Genomic DNA, 18,478 nt, shown 5'->3' on the forward strand with positions numbered 1-18,478 from the left:
TATTGTGTGGTGTGTATATTCCTTCCTTCCTTCCACTGTGTCTTAGTTATGGCACACAGATCTTTCTTGTATCATGCGGAATCTTTTGCTGTGGCTCATGGACTCTAGTTGTGGCATGCAGGCTTCAGTATTTGCAGCACTCGGGCTTAGTTGCCCCATGACATGTGGGATCTTAGTTCTCTGACCAGGGATCGAACCCACTTCTCCTGGATTTCAAGGCAGATTCTTTACTGCTGGACCACCAGGGAAGCCCCAGTATCCTGGCATGTATATTTCTAATGCAAATGAAAAGTGAAAGTCGCTTATTTGTGTCTGACTCTGCGACTCCATGGACTGTAGCCTAACAGACTCCTCTGTCCATGGAATTCTCTAGGCAAGAGTACTGGAGTGGGTTGCTGTTTTCCTTCTCCAGGGGATCTTCCCAACCCAGGGATCAAAACCAGGTCTCCCACATTGCAGGTGGATTCTTTGACATCTGATGCAAATAAATGCCAGTAAATATACCTGATGGGTTAGAGTAAACATACTTTCTTTGTTCTCTGCTGCATTCACGTCATCCTATATCGTAAATGTTTATCCACGTAAAAAGACATGTATATTCATTAGGGTTTCCCTGGTGTCTTAGTGGTGAGGATTCTGCCTGCCAGTGCAGGAGACATGGGTTCGATCCCTGGGTTGGAAAGATCCCCTGGAGAAGAAAATGGTAACCCACTCCAGTATTCTTGCCTGGGAAGAATTGTCTCCTCCTGGACAGAGGAGCTTGGAAGGGTACAGTCCGTGGGGTTGCAAAGAGTTGGACACGACTTAGTGACTAAACAACAACAAACAACAACAGTGATACTCATCACAACAAACAGTGTCCTGTTATAGAGGGATAAACCATATCAGTCTCTTCACTCTCCCAATGTCAGCAGTTAATTTGTAACCGGTTTCTTTCTGATAATATTCACAACATCCTCATGTGTATGTTTTGAAACTTCGCTTCTTATTTTCTGAGCATAGTTTCCTAGAAGTGGAGCTGTTGGCTCAAAAGATACACAGTTCTTGAGGCTGTTGATTCATACTTAGAAAAAGCTCACCTTGGACCCCCATTTCCTTTTGTGACCTGTCTGCTGATGGGCAGTGGAGGCTTGAACTGTGTAACCCTAGGACAGTTCCTTAACCTCTGAGCAAAGCTGGCAGGTCAGGAGAATCCTGTTCACGTTTGCACAGCAGAATGACCAGCTAGGAGATTCTGCAGACCCATGCTCATCCTCCCTCATTTCCCAGTGGTCCCACTCTAAGGCTTTAAGTTTTCAACTTTACTGTTCATTTAAAATTTTTATGAACCCAGCAAGAGACTTTGGAGTTAAAGGACATGGGTTTGAATCCCAGGTGTATTTATGTTGTTTGACTCTCTGGGACAGAGCTTTTCCATCTGCAAAATGGGCACAGTACAACCAACCTCATGAGGCATTGTTGATGATTCAGCAAGAGCAAGTGTGCGGTTGAAAGGAAAAGGACATGGACTAGGAGATATTGAGTGTGAATGGTGGCCCTACCTAGTATAGTGGTGTGAATTACTTTTTATTGACCGCTGAACCTCTCCAAGCTTCAGCTCCTTCAAGTGTAGAAATGCATGTAATAAAAGTCGGGGACAGTAACCCCTCTTGCAAAGCTGTTGTGCAGACTGAATGAGAGCACATCATGTCTGCAACCTCTTGAATGTTCAGAGCCCCTCTTGGAGGCGAGTACTCTTGTGTTGCAGGTTCAGTTTAGTTGCTCAGTCGTGTCCGACTCTTTGCGACCCCATGAACTGCAGCATACCAGGCCTCCCTGTCCTTCACCACTTCCTGGACCCTGCTCAAACTCGTGTCCATTGAGTCAGTGATGCCATCCAACCATCTCATCCTCTGTCGTCCCCTTCTCCTTCCGCCTTCAGTCTTTCCCAGCATCAGGGTCTTTTCCAGTGAGTCAGTTCTTTGCATTAGGTGGTCAAAGTATTGGAGCTTCAACTTCAGCATTAGTTCTTCCAATGAATTTTCAGGAATGATTTCCTTTAGGATGGACTGGTTAGATCTCCTTGCAGTCCAAGGGACTCTCAGGAGTCTTCTTCAACACCACAGTTCAAATGCATCAATTCTTCATCGCTCAGCTTTCTTAATGGTCTAACTCTCATACTGATACATGACTACTGGAAAAACCGTAGCTTTGACTAGGCAGACCTTTGTTGGCAAAGTAATGTCTCTGCTTTTTAATATGCTGTCTAGGATGGTCATAGCTTTTCTTCCAAGGAGCAAGCGTCTTTTAATTTCATGGCTTCAGTCACCATCTGCAGTGATTTTGGAGCCCCCCAAAATAAAGTCTGTCACTGTTTTCATTGTTTCCCCATCTATTTGCCATGAAGTGATGGGACCAGATGCCATGATCTTAGTTTTCTGAATGTTGAGTTTTGAGCCAACTTGTTCACTCTCTTTCACTTTCATCAAAAGCCTCTTTAGTTCTTCTTTGCTTTCTGCCATAAGGGTGGTGTCATCTGCATATCTGAAGTTATTGATATTTCTTAGTCTTGATTCCAGCTTGAGGTTCATCCAGCCAGGCATTTCTCATGATGTACTCTGCATATAAGTTAAATAAGCAGAGTGGCAATATACAGCCTTGACGTATTCCTTTCCCTGTTTGGAATCAGTCTGTTGTTCCATGTCCGGTTCTAACTGTTGGTTCTTGACCTGCATACAGGTTTCTCAGGAGGCAGATCAGGTGGTCTTGTAGTCCCATCTCTTTCAGAATTTTCCACAGTTTGTTGTGATCCACACAGTCAAAGGCTTTGGCATAGTCATTAAAGTAGAAGTAGATGTTTTTCTGGAATTCTCTTGCTGTTTTGATGATCCAGTGGATGCTGGCAATTTGATCTCTGGTTCCTCTGCCTTTTCTAAATCCAGCTTCAACATCTGGAAGTTCATGGTTCAAGTACTGTTGAAGCCTGGCTTAGGGAATGTTGAACATTACTTTGCTGGTGTGTGAGATGAGTGCAATTGTGCAGTAGTTTGAGCATTCTTTGGCATTGTCTTTCTTTGGGATTGGAATGAAAACTGACCTTTTCCAGTCCTGTGATCACTACTGAGTTTTCCAAATTTGCTGGCATATTGAGTGCAACACTTAAATAGCATCATCTTTGAGGATTTGAAATAGCTCAACTGGAATTCCATCACCTCCACTAGCTTTGTTCATAGTGATGCTTCCTAAGGCCCACTTGACTTCACATTCCAGGATGTCTGGCTCTAGGTGAGTGATCACACCATCATGGTTATCTGGGTCATTGAAATCTTTTTGGTATAGTTCTTCTGTGTATTCTTGCCACCTTTTCTTAATATCTTCTGCTTCTGTTAGGTCCATACCATTTTTGTCCTTTATTGTGCCCATCTTTGCATGACATGTTCCCTTGGTATCTCTGATTATCTTGATGAGATCTCTCGTCTTTCCCATTCTATTGTTCTCCTCTATTTCTTTGGATTGATCACTGAGCAAGGCTTTCTTATCTCTCCTTGCTATTCTTTGGAACTCTGCATTTGGATGGGTATATCTTTCCTTTTCTCCTTTGGTTTTCCATTTTCTTTTTTTCTCAGCTCTTTGTAAGGCCCCCTCAGACAACCATTTTGCCTTTTTGCATTTCTTTTTCTTGGGGATGATCTTGGTCACTGCCTCTTGTACAGTGTCACAAACCTCCGTCCGTAGTTCATCAGGCTCTCTGTCTATCAGATCTAATCCCTTGAATCCGTTTGTCACTTCACTGTATAATTGTAAGGGATTTGATTTAGCTCATACCTGAATGGTCTAGTGGTTTTTCCTACTTTTTTCAATTTAAGCCTGAATTTGGCAATAAGGAGTTCATGATCTGAGCCACAGTCACCCTCCATCTTGTTTTTGCTGACTGTGTAGAGCTTCTCCATCCATGGCTGCAAAGAATATAATCAATCTGATTTCAGTATTGCCCATCTGGTGATGTCCATGTGTAGAGTTGTCCCTTGTGTTGGAAGAGGGTGTTTGCTATGATCAGTCTGTTCTCTTGTCAGAACACTGTTAGCTTTTCCTCTGCTTCATTTTGTATAGGTAGAAAATGTGTTGCAGGTAAGAAACCTGTGTTGCAGTCAGAAAAGCAATATTTCCTATTATTCATGGAGGGAGCTTCTGAATCAAGTTTTCCCTGTGGGAGGTCTTGGCACTGAGCTGCGTCTCACGTCTTAACTGGCTCGGAGGGATTTCAAGGAGGTAGAAACATCACAAATGCCCATCTCTGCTACACTCACCTGGGCTATGCTTTTCTATCAGAGACGTGGTTCTCTTGCCCCAAGATTTCTCTCCCATTCCCAGAGGGCTGTGCCCAGTATGAAAATGCAGCATTTCACAAACTATTAGGTTTGAGGAGTTAATAGATGGTCAATGTACATAAATATATTGAGGGCTCTGAGAAGCCCTAGGGAGGAGGGGGAGGGAGATGGAACTTTTTTAATGTTTCTAAGCATCTTTAACTCTGTTCTCCCGTCTGTCTGTCTTGGAGTCCGTTGTCATCCCTGGGGATACAATTTGGAAAGGACTCTGTAAGCAAAGGTCTTCTCCTCATACGCTTATTTTCTCTACAGCAAAGGTTCTCTTCCTCAGATCTGTCACAGCCCTCGTGGTCTTTGCCACGCAGTGTCCCGCCCCTGTTACTCATTCTGTAATATTTATCTTGCAGTCCACTCACTTTTTAAGAGTTTTACATGCCTTTCCAAAGGATTCTTTGTATCAGGGTTCGCAACCTCTGGGATCTAATGCCTGATGATCTGAGGTGGAGCAGATGTAAATAGTAGTAGAAATAAAGTGCACAAATAAATGTAATGCATTAGAACCATCCCGAAACCATTTCTCACCCTCCAGTCCACAGAAAAACTCTTTCACACAACTGGTCCTTGGTGCCAAAAATCTTGGGGACTGCTGCTGCTCTATATCATTTATATGCCATACATGGAAAACTGGTTTTTTTGAAACATACCAGAAGAACTGCCTAGGTGTTAAAATATAAACAGTTCGGTGAAGTTATAAACAGATGATCTCAGGGATGTACCAGCTTTGGGAGATTCTGTTCTAGTTCATCCTCTTTGTGTTTTTTCTCCTTTCTCTGAACTGTGAGCAAGTTGTATCCCACCCACACCCCCCCCTTCAGACTGGAAAGAACTGGGTGGTTACTAAAGAGGTGGCAGGGAGGGGGGGTGTCTTCAGGTTTCTCTTCCCTTTCACAGGAGGCACTTAATCATTGACCCATCCCGTCATCTCATGAGGTAGCAAAGGAAATGGCATTCTTATTTGATCATCAGGAACGATACATTCCATACGCTTCCTTTGTCTACAGATTAAAACTCTATTGCTTGTTAATCGCCCAGTCATGTCTGACTCTTTGCAACCCCGTGGACTGTAGCCTACCAGGCTCTTCTGTTCATGGGATTCTCTGGGCAAGAACCCTGGAGTGCGTTGCCATTTCCTCCTCCAGGGGATCTTCCCAACCCAAGGATCGAACCTAGGTTTCCTGCATTGCAGGCAGATTCTTAACTGTCTGAACCACCAGGGAAGTCCAGAGTTCTGTCGGCTGGTTGCAAATGAACCATTCAGAGCCTAGGAATCATTTTCTTGGGCCCTTGACTTGTTAGGTGTTTGTTTGTTGGTTTATTTTGCTGCATCGGGTCTGAGCTGCAGCACACAGATTCTCTAGTTGTGGCGAGGGGCTCAGTAGTGGTGGCCCTAGGGCAGCTCTGGCCCCCAGACCCTCTTGTCTTATACCTGGTTTGTGTTACTCATAAGCCTTGTCTGTCTGCCTGCTATGGTCATTTGAGCCTGTATCTCATCTTTAGATTGTCATGAACGTCAGTTTAAATACTGGGCTGGATAGAACCACTTGCACGATGTGACCGTGTCAGTGTCCTGGATTTGCCATCAGACCATAGTTACAGAAGTTGTAATCCCTGGGGGAGGCTGGGCCGAGGGTATACAGGACCTCTCAGTAATATCTTTGCAACTTTCTGGGTCTATAAGTATTTCAAAATAAAAATTCAAACAGAGGCCTCATCTTTTCCTGGGGTCAGTAGCTAGTTGCCTCTTTGGGGCAGTCATTGGGTCCTCCCAATGTTCGTATTTGTGTCAGGAGCAGTTCTACTGACCTGACAGTGTTTCTTTCCCACAAAAGGCAAACAAGTTCATTGACACCAAGTTGGCTGGGATGAATTTATGGCTCCTAAAGCTGCCCATCTGTAGTGTATTCTCCATGACATCTCATCATTTTGATGAAAGTTGGATTTGTATTAAAGTTTTTGATCTTTGTCAAGTTGATCTCTGTTGTGGCATGCAGGATCTTTAGTTGGGGCATGCTAACTCTTAGTTGCGGCAGGTGGGATCTAGGTCCCTGACCAGGGATCGAACCCAGGCCTGTTGCATTGGGAGTGCGGAGTCTTAGCCACTGGACCACCATAGAATTCTTGATATTTAGATAGTGTTAAGATGCTGTTAAAAGATGCCTCCCAACCAGAAGGAAAGCAGCCTGTTGAACATTTCAGTGCTGGCTGAAGAATTGACAATGAACTAGGCAGCTGAGGGTGGGCCTGGATGGTGTGATTGGGCAAACTGAGGCTTGACAGCCCAACACAACTCACCAGTCGGTGGGCCTGAGTGAGCCTCCCTCCTCTTGCCTCTTGCACAACATTCTGAACATATCATTGTTAAATCAGGCCACTTGTTGTTCAACCTAAGTCTTGTCCGACTCCTTGCAACCCCATGGACTGCAGTGCACCAGGCTTCCCTCTTCTTCATTATCTCCTGGAGGTTTCTCAGATTCATGTTCACTGAGTAGATGATGCCATCTAACCATCTCATCCTCTGTTGCCCCTCTCTCCTGCTGCCCTCAATCTTTCCCAGCATCAGGGTCTTTTTCAATGAGTTGGCTCTTCACATCAGGTGGCCAAAATATTGGAGCTTCAGCATCAGTCCTTCCAATGAATATGCAGGATTGATTTCCTTTAGGATGGACTGATTGATCTCCTTGCAGTCCAAGGGACTCTTGAGAGTCTTCTCGAGTGCTGCAGACCATACAGAGATGCATATCAATTTCTTTCTCTCCCTTATTTTAAACTGTGTGCTTGGAATTCACACGAGGGGATTAGGAGTAAGCTGGGATGAATGACAGGAGCTGGCTTAGGGGATCCAGGAAAAGCAGCTGTGTTAGCACGTCTGTTGGGCAGTGTTTTCCTACCTGCAGATCTCGAGATTCCTTAGTTGTTTATGAGCTTTAGACACTGGCTCTTTGTATCACAGAGGAACTGCAGCTGCCAATAGAAACATTTGTGACAGGCTGTCTAGGAGGAGGACGATAATTAAGGAACTCCTTCATGTCTGACTTTCTTTCCAAGTTTCTGAGATGAATGTACACTTTTAGGTGACACCTCAGTATATGGTTGTGTCTGCAGTTGGTACTTGTGTTCTTTCTGCCAAAATACAGTGCAGAAAAGCACAATGCAAAGTGCTGTCTCTGTGGGCTGAGGTATAATAAGATGCATTGGAAAGAGTCAGTGATTTGCAGTCTGCAGTTTGGCTGTCTGCAGTTTTTCCACTGAGCAAATATGTGGCATATTATTACCAAGGAATGGCATCTCCATCCATAAATAGATGGAATCAGAAGCTTACCTTGGTGAATTGTTGAGACAAACCAGTTGCAGAAAAATTTGTAGTAGGATCCGGTTTCATAAAGTAAACTCTGAATGTATCAGGTTTGTAGTGACTCTGTGAGCATGGAGGAGACATGAAATGTGTGTACCGGCTGTTTAATGGTGGTTGCCATGGAGAAGGATGTGTGGGACAGTAAACAGAGGAAAAAAGTCTTCAAACAAAAATTTTGAGGCATGTGAAAGGGTGTTTCACCTGTGAATAATTATATTCAGTGATGTACGTATGTGTGCATGCTCACGTGTGCCTAGAGAAAGAGTTGATAGGATGGAAGTAAAAATGTTTTAGTTATTCATTTGCTCAGTCGTGTCCAACTCTTCCTGACCCCAGAGACTGCAGCATATCCCTGTCCTTCACCATCTCCTGGAGCTTGCTCAAACTCATGTCCATTGAGTTGGAGATGCCATCAAACCATCTCGTCCTCTGTCATCTGTTTGTCCTCCTGCCTTCTGTCTTTCCCAGCATCAGAGTCTTTTCCAGTGAGTCAGTTTTTCGCATCAAGTGGTCAAAGTATTGGAGCTTCAGCTTTAGCATCAGTCCTTCCAATGAATATTCAGGGTTGATTTCCTTTAGGATTGACTGCTTTGATCTCCTTGCTGGTAAGAGACTCTCAAGAGTCTTAAGAAGTTAGTGAGATTTATTTCAAGGAGTTTTAGTGGAATTTTTACATTCCTTCTTAAATGTGTTCTGATTGAGTATTTTGCAATGAGTGTTTTATTTTTTATAATTACAAGAGACACCCAGTCATAAAGCTCTTTTCATCGTAAGGCAATATTCCAGCATATGTAAGAACACTCAGGCTTAAAACCTTGTGGGATAGGGAGTGCGTAGGAGCAGAAAGTGTGGAAGAGGCATTTGTCTCTGGGGCCGAGGTGAGAAACCAGTTTCAAATCCCAAGAGAGACAGAGAAGCGCTCGTTGGGTTCTTGGAGACATAGACCTGGGTTTGTATCCAGACTGTGTGTCTTACATATGACCTTGGTGTTGGCCATGTGACCTTCTCCATGCCCCAGCTCCTCTCCTGCAGAACGAGGAGGGTATTACAGGGTCACCGCACCTGACATATTGTTAGGTACTTAAACATGCTTCCATTGAATGAAGAGCGGATGAATGTATACATGTGGGCTTGATTCACTGAGGTCACATGTGTAAAGTCTAAGCTGTGTGGTAAATTCTCAACAGATGGTGTTTTCCTCTCCTGACCTTCGTGTCCTAGTGCTCAGCCCCAGGACCCCTGGGGAGTGAATTTAGTAGAGTGGGATCTTGTCATTGCCCGCGTTTCATGTTCCATCCTGTGGTCTCACATGGGGAGAGGGGTGGGGCAGGTGGGCTAGGTTAACTGCTTTTCGTCACTGTACTACACTTTGCTCATCTGTAAAATGGATGTTGTGCTAATACGTACCTTGGAAGGATTGAATGAGATAATAAAGACTTCATGTGATGCCTTGCAAATAATGTTTAATACATGTTCAGTTCAGTTCAGTTGCTCAGTCGTGTCCAAACGCATGTAGTAGTTAATAAAAATACTGAGTGTTCCCCAAGTAAACAATACCTAGTATGTGTTTCTGTAAATGGACATACTGTAAATTTGTCCATTTTTACAGTTTCTGTAAATGCTACAGAGTGCCTGACACAGAGTCGGCACCTAACAGGTTGTTAGATTCAAATAACCTGAGGACAGCACATGCCAGCATCCTGAATTTGTGGATGCTGGAACCAGTTAGCGCTTATTTCCACCATGAATGGGTGGTTCTTGAAGGCGTTACACAAATGTGCCCTCACTTTCCCTGTCTTTTCCAGCAGTGATCTCTAAAACAGAATATATTCATATTTACCAGATGCACACTGTGTATTTTCCTTACACAGATTCTCTTCCTTCCTTGGGTCTAAGTTGCCAATTTTAAAATACATTTTTCTGACATTCTTGTACCCGCAGAGAAAACGAAGTGCTCAAAGTGCAGCTGAAGAAATACGTAGGCGCTGTCCAGATGCTGAAAAGAGAAGGCCAAACAGCTGAAGGTGAGGGGCAGAGGGACCGGGTGGGGCGGGGGCTGCACCTTTTCGTCTTGATCACCCCTGTGCCTGGCCCGGCAGACACTCAGCATGGGATGAATACACCTGCAGATGAGTTAGAAAAATGGTGCTGCTTAGGATTCCGGAAAATTAATTAGACAGAAAACCCTGCTCTGCATTCTTGCAAAATTGTAAGACTTACTTGCTGGACTGTTAGCAATCATTGTATCAATTTGTGCAGTTAGGGAATTGTATGACTAAAGTCTTAAGACATTTGCAAGGTGGTGAACCTTTATCACGATTAAGTCATGTCAGGCCATGGGCGAAAGCAACAGAATGCCAAGTGGTGGAGAATCAATGGGGTTAGGCTGATCAGGCTCCAACCCCAGCTGTAATTCTGTTTCTTAATCTCTCTGTTCTTATCTATAAAATGGGGTCAGTTGGCAGCGCCAACCTCATGAGGCAATCCATGTAGACATCTTAGCATCATGCCTACCAGAAAGTGAGTACTGAGTAGATTTGTTGTTATTTAATCACTAAGTCTTGTCCGACTCTTTGTGACCACATGGATGGCAGCACACCAGGCTTCCCTGTCCTTCACTATCTCCTGGAATTTGCTTGAACTCATGTCCATTGAGTCAGTGATGCCATCCAGCCATCTCATTCTCTGTTGTCCCCTTCTCCTCCTGCCCTCAATCTTTCCCAGCGTTAGAAGTCTTTTCCAGTGAGTCAGTTCTTCACATCAGGTGGCCAGCGTGTTGGAGCTTCAGCATCAGCCTTTCCAATGAATATTTAGGGTTGACTTCCTTTAGGATTGACTGGTTTGATCTTCTTGTAGTCCAAGGGACTCTCAAGTCTGCTCCTGCACCACAATTCGAAAGCTTCAATTCTTTGGCACTTAGTTTTCTTTATAGTCCAGCTCTTACATCTGTACATGACCACTGGAGTGGATTTTAGCTGCAAATAATAATATTCTTGATCAGAAATACAAGTAGATAGAAAAGTGATCACTTAGCCAAGATCTCCCTAAATCAGGTGGCGCCGTATGTTTCCTCCTTGTGTGGTTTGGCTGCACTTGAACTGTCATGACTCTGCTGAAATGTTTCTTAGGTCAGCCTGAAGACAGAGTGTTTAACTTTAGCTGAAGTGTCTTGCAACCTTCTGCCAACTGACCAGAACAAGATTTTCTTAAACAAAAGCAAACCCTTGGAGTGTGGACATTTTAACAGTGGGGAGCATGCCCCATGCTCACAGGTCTTGGGAGTCAGCCAGTCCTGAATTAGAGTTCAGGCGCATCCTCCATAACTTGACCTCTTGGAGTTACTTTGCCATCTCAAAGAGGAAAAGCCACACCAATGTTAGAGGAAATCACACCAGTGGCACGAGGGTTGTTGTGGGGATTTACCAAAACAGTGAATGCAAAGCCTTCATTCATATGGCACCCAGTGTATAGTTGGTATGCAGTACATGTAGTTATCTTTCTGTGTCATAGAGGGAGACAAGATTATAATCTAGGTGTGATTTGCATAGTAATATCATAAAAGATTGGATTTTTTTTTTGAGTTTTTATATTTATTATGGTCTCCATTTGATGAGGTTCAACACGTTGATTTTCTGTTTACTTTTCTTTGATAGCATGCCTTGCTGTCTTCATGCCTAGTTTGTAACTGCTGCCAGCCTGGGGGTTACCACTGCAGCATTAATCTTGTTTTTCTCCGGGGGACCATCACCCTTTCCGCACAGATACTGCTCGTGTGGCCCGGACTCCATCTCATTACACTGGGCCGTGTCTGCTTTGGCCTTGTGACTCCTCACTTCTCGTCTTTGTTTCCCCAGCACCTGGCTTTTGCAGCCAATTCATTTCATTCACCGCATGTTTTGAATAAGTAGTTTAGCCCTTTATCCTTTCCAAGCAAGTTCAAGTCTATTCACATTTGACTCAGTAATCCTGGGATGAGTAGGTGTTTTCCCTGTGTTTTAAAATATTCATTATTAGAAGTTTAGGAGAGCTTTAAAGTCTTGTCTGTGGCTCTGGGGTGGAAATGAACTTAGGTCATTTCCTTCTAAATCCCCGATTCTTTGCCTTACGAACTTCCTGAACTGGTGTTCAGAGGCCTTTCCTGGGGCCTCATCTCAGGGGATCTTGGCATGGGGGTTGGGAGTGGGCTCTTGATTCGCATGTTTAGATGTGCGACTCTCATGCAAGGTGACCTGTGGACTCTGCCACCACCATTTCTGAAATCGTTACTCTGCCCTCACTGAAATTATTTTGATGCAGTAAGAAAATTAAACCTGGGGTGGGGAGCACCACTGGGCTTGAATTTGATTTGATATCTGCCATACTATATAGTACATTTCTGAGTAGGAGCATTTTTGGAGTAAGTCGTCCCACCAGCCCGCAAGCAGAAACTACAGTGTACAGAAGGGTTTCTCACTGCAGCCAAAGTCAGTTTTCCTAAGACCCAGCTTGAATGTGCTAAGGGCCATCACATACCCAGCTCTGGCTTAAGTGGAACAGAGCAGAGAGGATGAAGCATACTTTCTCACTCATTCACAGTCCTTTCGTCATTTGTTGTTCAGTTGCTCACTTCAGTTCAGTCGCTCAGTCGTGTCTGACTCTCTGAGACCCCTTGGACTGCAGCACGCCAGGCCTCCCTGTCCATCACCAACTTCTAGAGTTTACCCAAACTCATGTCCATTGAGTTGGTGATGCCATCCAACCATCTCATCCTCTGTCGTCCCCTTCTCCTCCTGCTGTCAATCTTTCCCAGCATCAGGGTCTTTTCCAGTGAGTCAGTTCTTCTCATCAGGTGGCCAAAGGATTGGAGTTTCAGCTTCAGCATCAGTCCTTCCAATGAATATTCAGGACTGATTTCCTTTAGGATTGACTCGCTTGTTTTCCCTGCAGTCCAAGAGAGACTCTCAAGAGTCTTCTTCAACACTACAATTAGAAAGCATCAATTCTTCAGCACTCAGCCTTCTTTATGGCCCAACTCTAACATCAGTACACGACTACTGCAAAAACCGTAGCGTTGACTCTCCAGAACGTTGTCGGCAAAGTCCCTCTTACAGTCCCTTACCACTCTATTTTCACCAGGTCATAGAAGACCTTCTGCCATATCTGGGAGTCATTCTGGGTGGAAGGTCTTTATGAAAGTCCTTCAGTGCAGGCATGAACTGAGTGATGCCCTTCTCTTCCTTAAGTCCTGCATTTTTTCTTTCTTCCACTTAAGTAAGATTCGTGAGCACCAGCTAACATGCCAGACACCAGCAAGCAGCCTTATTAGAAGATGTGCTTTCAGAAATTGTGCTCTGGCCTTTCCAGAGCCTTTACCTAATTTTCAAGTGATGTCATCTACTACTCAGAGAAGTTGGGACTCACTCCTCATCCCCAGCCAGCTGCTGACTCAGTTTGTTGAAAACTATGGAGTATGTGCCCTGGCCAGATTGGGGTGCCTTGCCCTTGTCAAGCTGTGGTATCTTGGGGGTGTCCTGGATAGGCTGGGGTGGGGTGCTTGGTGTTTCCGGGGAGCTGGAGGACAAGGGGCAGGGAGAGGTTGGCCAGGGAGAGTCTTTTCTGATCCAGGATTTCTGTGGCTCCTGATGTTAGGTGGACATAGAGATGTGGACCAGCTTCTCAAATTCTAGGTGAGAGTTCACAGTGCTTTTTCCACAAAAGAAGCCTTTTAGGTTGAGTCTATAAAACTTTTTATTTTTTTTAATCATTTGGAGAACAAATTGTGAAACTGAGCTAATCAGTAGGGAAAAGAGTGAGAAATCAGTGAAGCTCCAAATACCTTCAGGATTGAATAGATGGCTGAGGGCTATGTTGGGATCATTATATTCATTGTTGTTGTGGGAAGTGCCTTCAAGATTAAGAAAAAAAAAATCAATTTAAAATGGACCTTTAGAATAGATTGCTGACAATCTTTAAGAGGTCAGTTGGTAACTTTATTTCAATTCTGAGGTTATCATGACTCTTCTTCCCCCTCAAGTTCTTTATGAAACACTGAGGTAGGAATCCAACAAAAGTGTAGAAAATGACGTCTTTATTCCTGACAGTTGGTTGGAAACTCCAGCTTGACTGAAGCCAGAATCACACTCCCTGGTGCATTGCCTCTCAGGTGTAGACCCTGGGACCCCCTTGTGAGGCATTGTTGGTTCTGCTGAATGATGCCCACCCAGTGGGGGCCAAGGAGGAGGACGATCCAGGGGGGCATTCTCTTTTTAACCCAGCATCTCTATTTGACTGAGGATCTCACAGTCATGTAGGAAGTGGGGAGTGAGGCTGAGAGTGTGTTAATGGGGGATGTCTTCTCATGGATGTATGGCCCAAGGTGGGGGCCCTTTGGTAAGATCTGTGATGACGACTGTAGATCTTTCTGAGTGCCTCCTGAGGGAGATGCCAGCAGCGGGGCTGGGTCAGCAGGGTCATTCCTGAGTAGGCATCTCCTCCATCACGCCTGACCATCTGGGGAAAGGCTCTGTCAGCAGAAGGAAGGCTTGTTTAACCTGTCGCCGTGACCTTTCTCCAAAGGAGTCACCTCATCCTGGTCCCTGTACATGTCCCCACCAAAATAGTGGTCATGGCCAAAGCGTTTGGGAATCACCGTGCGTTCCACATTCTTCTTGCTCATTGTAATTGACATTAGTAAACGAGGGACCCCTGTGCCAAAGACACTGAGGACTTCCCCAGGGTAATTGACTTAGAGACCATGTAAGTTTCGGTGCCTCAGTTTCTTCCTGTGTAAAATGGGAACTGTAGCAATACCTTCCTCATAGGGTTTGGGGGGAAGAAGAGCTAGATTAGTGTATGGAAAACTCTTAGAATAATGTCTGATATGTAGCAGCCACTCAGTAAATATGACAGTTATTGCTATTACTATTTTTACTGTCTCACTTTCTCTCTCATGGCCCCTTTGAACACTTATGAAATTAGGATTTATTGAAATAGTATATATACTTCGTGGGTTGTTGTGAGGATTAGCTGTTAAGGTGATAGGTGTAATTCAGATAACATGCTGGGATCTGGAGAATGCTGTGGTGGGCGGAATGTCGGGCCTCCAAAGATGCCTGTGTCCTGACCCCTAATCCGTGCCCACACCACCTTCCATGGTGAAGGAGACTTTAGTTGTTGTTGTTCAGTCGCTGAGTTGTGTCTGACTCTTGTGACCCCATGGACTGTAGCCCATTAGGCTCCTCTGTCCATGGGATTCTCCAGGCAAGAACACTGGAGTGGGTTGCCATTTCCTCCTCCAGGGAATCTTCCCAACCCAGGGATCAAACCCACATCCCCTGCATTGGCAGGTGGATGCTTTAACACTCAGCTACCAGGGAAGCCAGAAAGAGACTTTTCAGATGTGGTTAATATAGGGCTTTTGACAGGCAAAAGGAGAAGTCGGCAGCAGAGATTGAGATGGTTAGACAGCGTCACTGACTGAATGGATGTGAATCTGAGCAAACTCCAGGAGATAGTGAAGGACTGGGGAGCTGGCGTGCTGCAGTCCATGGGGTTGCAGAGTCAGCTGCGACTTAGCAACTGAACAGCAGCAGTGTTGCATATGCATCTGGGGAGTCTGGGTTCTCTGAGTGCCCCCTGGCAGGGGTGGGGCTAGTCGCGTGGAGGTCTTCGCTGCAGAGCAGCCCCTTGCTGGGTGTCGGGCTTCTCCTGGGCTTTCCCAAGGAGCGTTTGCCTGTGAGTTTGGAGCTGGCCCTCTGTACCAAGCAAGAGGTTCTACAGGGGCAGCCGAACGTGGGATTCCAGATGTGCCGCGTCCTCCTGTGTCATACGGCTCCGGCCGCCGCCCCCGGCTGGTGTGGTGGCCGCCTCTGGCCTTGTGGCGTCAGGTCGCCTGTGCTTCAGCTTCTCTGGGCCCAGCGTCCTGACTCAGGGTCAGTCCCATGATGTCGATGAGGCCCTACCCTCCCTCCTGCCCTTGACCTCAGCCGACGGGCTCCAGCTGGGTCTCAGGTCTCTACCAGGCTGTCACGAGGAGTTCTTCCTTTCCCGCCAGGCCTGGAAGGCTGGGGCCACTGTAGTTACCTTGTCTCCGAGTGGAGCCTGAGTGTGAGGGGGAGGTGAGGAGGGAGAGGAGCTGAGCTGAGAGGCAGAGAGGCACTGGGGGCCGATCGTGTCCTTCGAATCCCCGAATCCAGCCGTCCTGATGTGACGGTCCAGCCCTAAATGTACTGTTAACAAGAGCAGTAATTCACTAGCCTCCCCTGCCACTGTCTTCAAGCTTGGGTTGGGTTTCCATAGCTTGGATTCATGCGTACTCAGTTGTGTCTGGCGCTTTGAGATCCCTCTGTCCATGAAATTCTCCAGGCAAGAGTACTGGAGCGGGTTGCCGTTTCCTCCTCCAGTTTATCTTCCTGACCCAGGGAGAGAACCCTCGATTCTTGCGTCTCCTGCATTGGTAATCGAATTCTTTACCATTGAGTCACCTGGGAAGCCCACTCCTGGCAAACTGTTTGCTCTTTACTGGATGCAGGGTCTGTTCTGTCTTCATGGGGAGCTATCATTTCTCTGAAGCCTGTCTTTTCTAACCTGCAGTCTCTGTATGTTGTGAAGTCCTTCCTCCTGGCCGCCCTCCCTCTCATGAGCTCCCCTCCACTGGAATAATCTGTCCTGGCCTCCATAGTCCTATTCCGCGGTGATGGATTTTAAGGCTGCAAGCTCTTGTTGGCATTGCCGTTTAATTCATCAGCCACAGGCTCGGGCAGAAGGGGAAGAAATGGCCTGTTGCCGGTGGCAGTCAGAGTAATTGGCAGTGAGAACAGATCAGTGGGAGGAACTTGATGGATGAGGGAGGCTTGGGAGCAGTTTTAAAGTTTAAGAAACAAAAGAAGTTAAAAAAAAAAAACAAGCTCTCAGCCTCTATCCCATGTCGTGTCTCTGCCTGCATGTGACTTGCCCGGTGACCCCTTGCTTCCAGGCCTGCCTGTGCTCCATGTCCTCCTTGGGGTCTCACTTCCCCCGGGCTCCAGAAAGTGGGGCAGGGCCGTGGAGAAGCCTGGTCCTGTGTTGATGGAGGGTCACGGGCGAGAGGATTCCTGGAGCCTGTGGGTTTCAGGGGTGCGTGTGGTGCCGTGGGATCTTTCAACCTGCAGCTTCCCTCAGTGACTGCAGGCACTGGGGTGTCTCCCTTGGTGCCCACATATTCTTGCCCCCAGTGTGCACACAGGCGATGTCTCTGTTGGAGACAGGCTGCTTTGGTTGCGCACTCGGGAGTCGTGTGTGTGTTTGTGTCTGGTCCCAGCGCTATCAGCATGGGATCTCATGGAGACGCTGCTAAGATCTCGTCACTCTACTGTTTAAAACTCAATCCAGAATTTTAAAAAAAAAATTAGTCTTGGTTGTGCTGGGTCTCCGTTGCGGCCTGCAGGGGCTTTCTCTAGCTGCGGAGCACGGGCTCTAGAGCACGTAGGCTCAGTCGTCGTGGCACGTGGTCTTCGCTGCCCTGCAGGATGTGGGATCATAGTTTCCCTGATCGACTTGAACCCGCACCCCCTGCAGTAGAAACACAGAGCCTTCACCACTGGACCACCAGGGAAGTCCTGTCTGGACTTTCTGACGAGGGCCTGCAGCGCTCGGTGTGATCCGGCTCTTCCCTACTTTCCAGCCCTGTCTCCTCCCGCCCTCTCTTGACCCGGCCACACTGGCTTTACCAGGTAACACCTCCGGGCCTTGGCAGTTGCTGACCTTCTGGAATGCTCCTCCCTCTTCTCTGAAAGGCTGGTCCTGCCTCGTCAGGCGGTCCCTGTTGAGGTGTGGCCTCCCCTGACCACCCCGCCTCTCCTTCCTCCCGTCACTTCCCTGATCGCCATCACAGCACCTTTATGAGTGCCCCAGCGTGCCTGATTGTCTGTTCCCTTCCTTGGTCACTGTCCGTGTTCCGGCCTGCAGTGTACCATTCAAGGAGCAGAGAACTTGCCTGTTCTTCCCTCTGCTGTGTTCAGAGGGCCCCGCACAGGCTTCACCCAAGGGATGTGCTCCATAAATATTTTTTAAAATTATTCTTTAATTGGAGGAATATTGCTTTACAGTGTTGTGTTGGTTTCTGCCACACAACAGCGCAATTCAGCCGTAATTATACATATATCGCCTCCCTCCTTAGCCTCCTTGCCCTCCTCCCGTCCCTCTGGGTCATCACGGAGCACCAGGCTGGGCTCCCTGTTTCTCTAGCAGCTTCTCACCAGCTGTCTGTTTTGCACATACTAGTGGATGTATGTCGATGCTATTTTCTCCATTCGTCCCACTCTCTCCTTCCCCTGCTGTGTCCCCAAGTCCATTATCCATATCTGTGTCTCGATTGCTTCCCTACAAATAAGTTCATCAATGTCATTTTTTCAGATTCCATAGACAGGCATTGTTGTTCTTGTTTAGTCGCTCAGTCATGTCTGATGCTTTTGTGACCACCTGACTGTAGCCTGCCAGGCTCCTCCATCTGTGGGATTCTCTAGGCAAGAATCCTGGAGTGGGTTGCCATTTCCTGCTCCAGATATATGGATTAATATACAACATTTGCTTTTCTCTTTCTGACTTAATCACTCTGTGTAACAGGCTCTAGGTTCAGCCACCTCACTAAAACTGACTTAGATTCATTCTTTTTGTTTTTAATGGCTGAGTGATATTGCATTGAATATAGGTACCCCATCTTCTTTACCCATTCGTCTGTCAGTGGGCACCTCGGTTGCTCCCGTCCTAACTGTTGTAAATAGTGCTGCTGTGCAAACATATG

The 18,478-nt window shown here is 46.3% G+C and overlaps 1 protein-coding gene across 2 annotated transcripts in view; it reads left to right on the forward strand.

Annotated features, from left to right (window-relative positions):
- The window catches only part of SNX29 (sorting nexin 29), a 577,193-nt gene that overhangs the window by 209,051 nt on the left and 349,664 nt on the right, over nucleotides 1-18,478 (forward strand). For both annotated transcript variants that reach the window (XM_070460803.1, XM_070460804.1), the window contains exon 14: nucleotides 9,661-9,743. In XM_070460803.1, coding sequence (XP_070316904.1) covers nucleotides 9,661-9,743 — 83 coding nt within the window. The remainder of the gene's footprint in view (nucleotides 1-9,660; nucleotides 9,744-18,478) is intronic.

This window comes from Odocoileus virginianus, chromosome 33 (assembly GCF_023699985.2).
Source record: "Odocoileus virginianus isolate 20LAN1187 ecotype Illinois chromosome 33, Ovbor_1.2, whole genome shotgun sequence".
NCBI classification, from domain to species: Eukaryota; Metazoa; Chordata; class Mammalia; order Artiodactyla; family Cervidae; genus Odocoileus; species Odocoileus virginianus.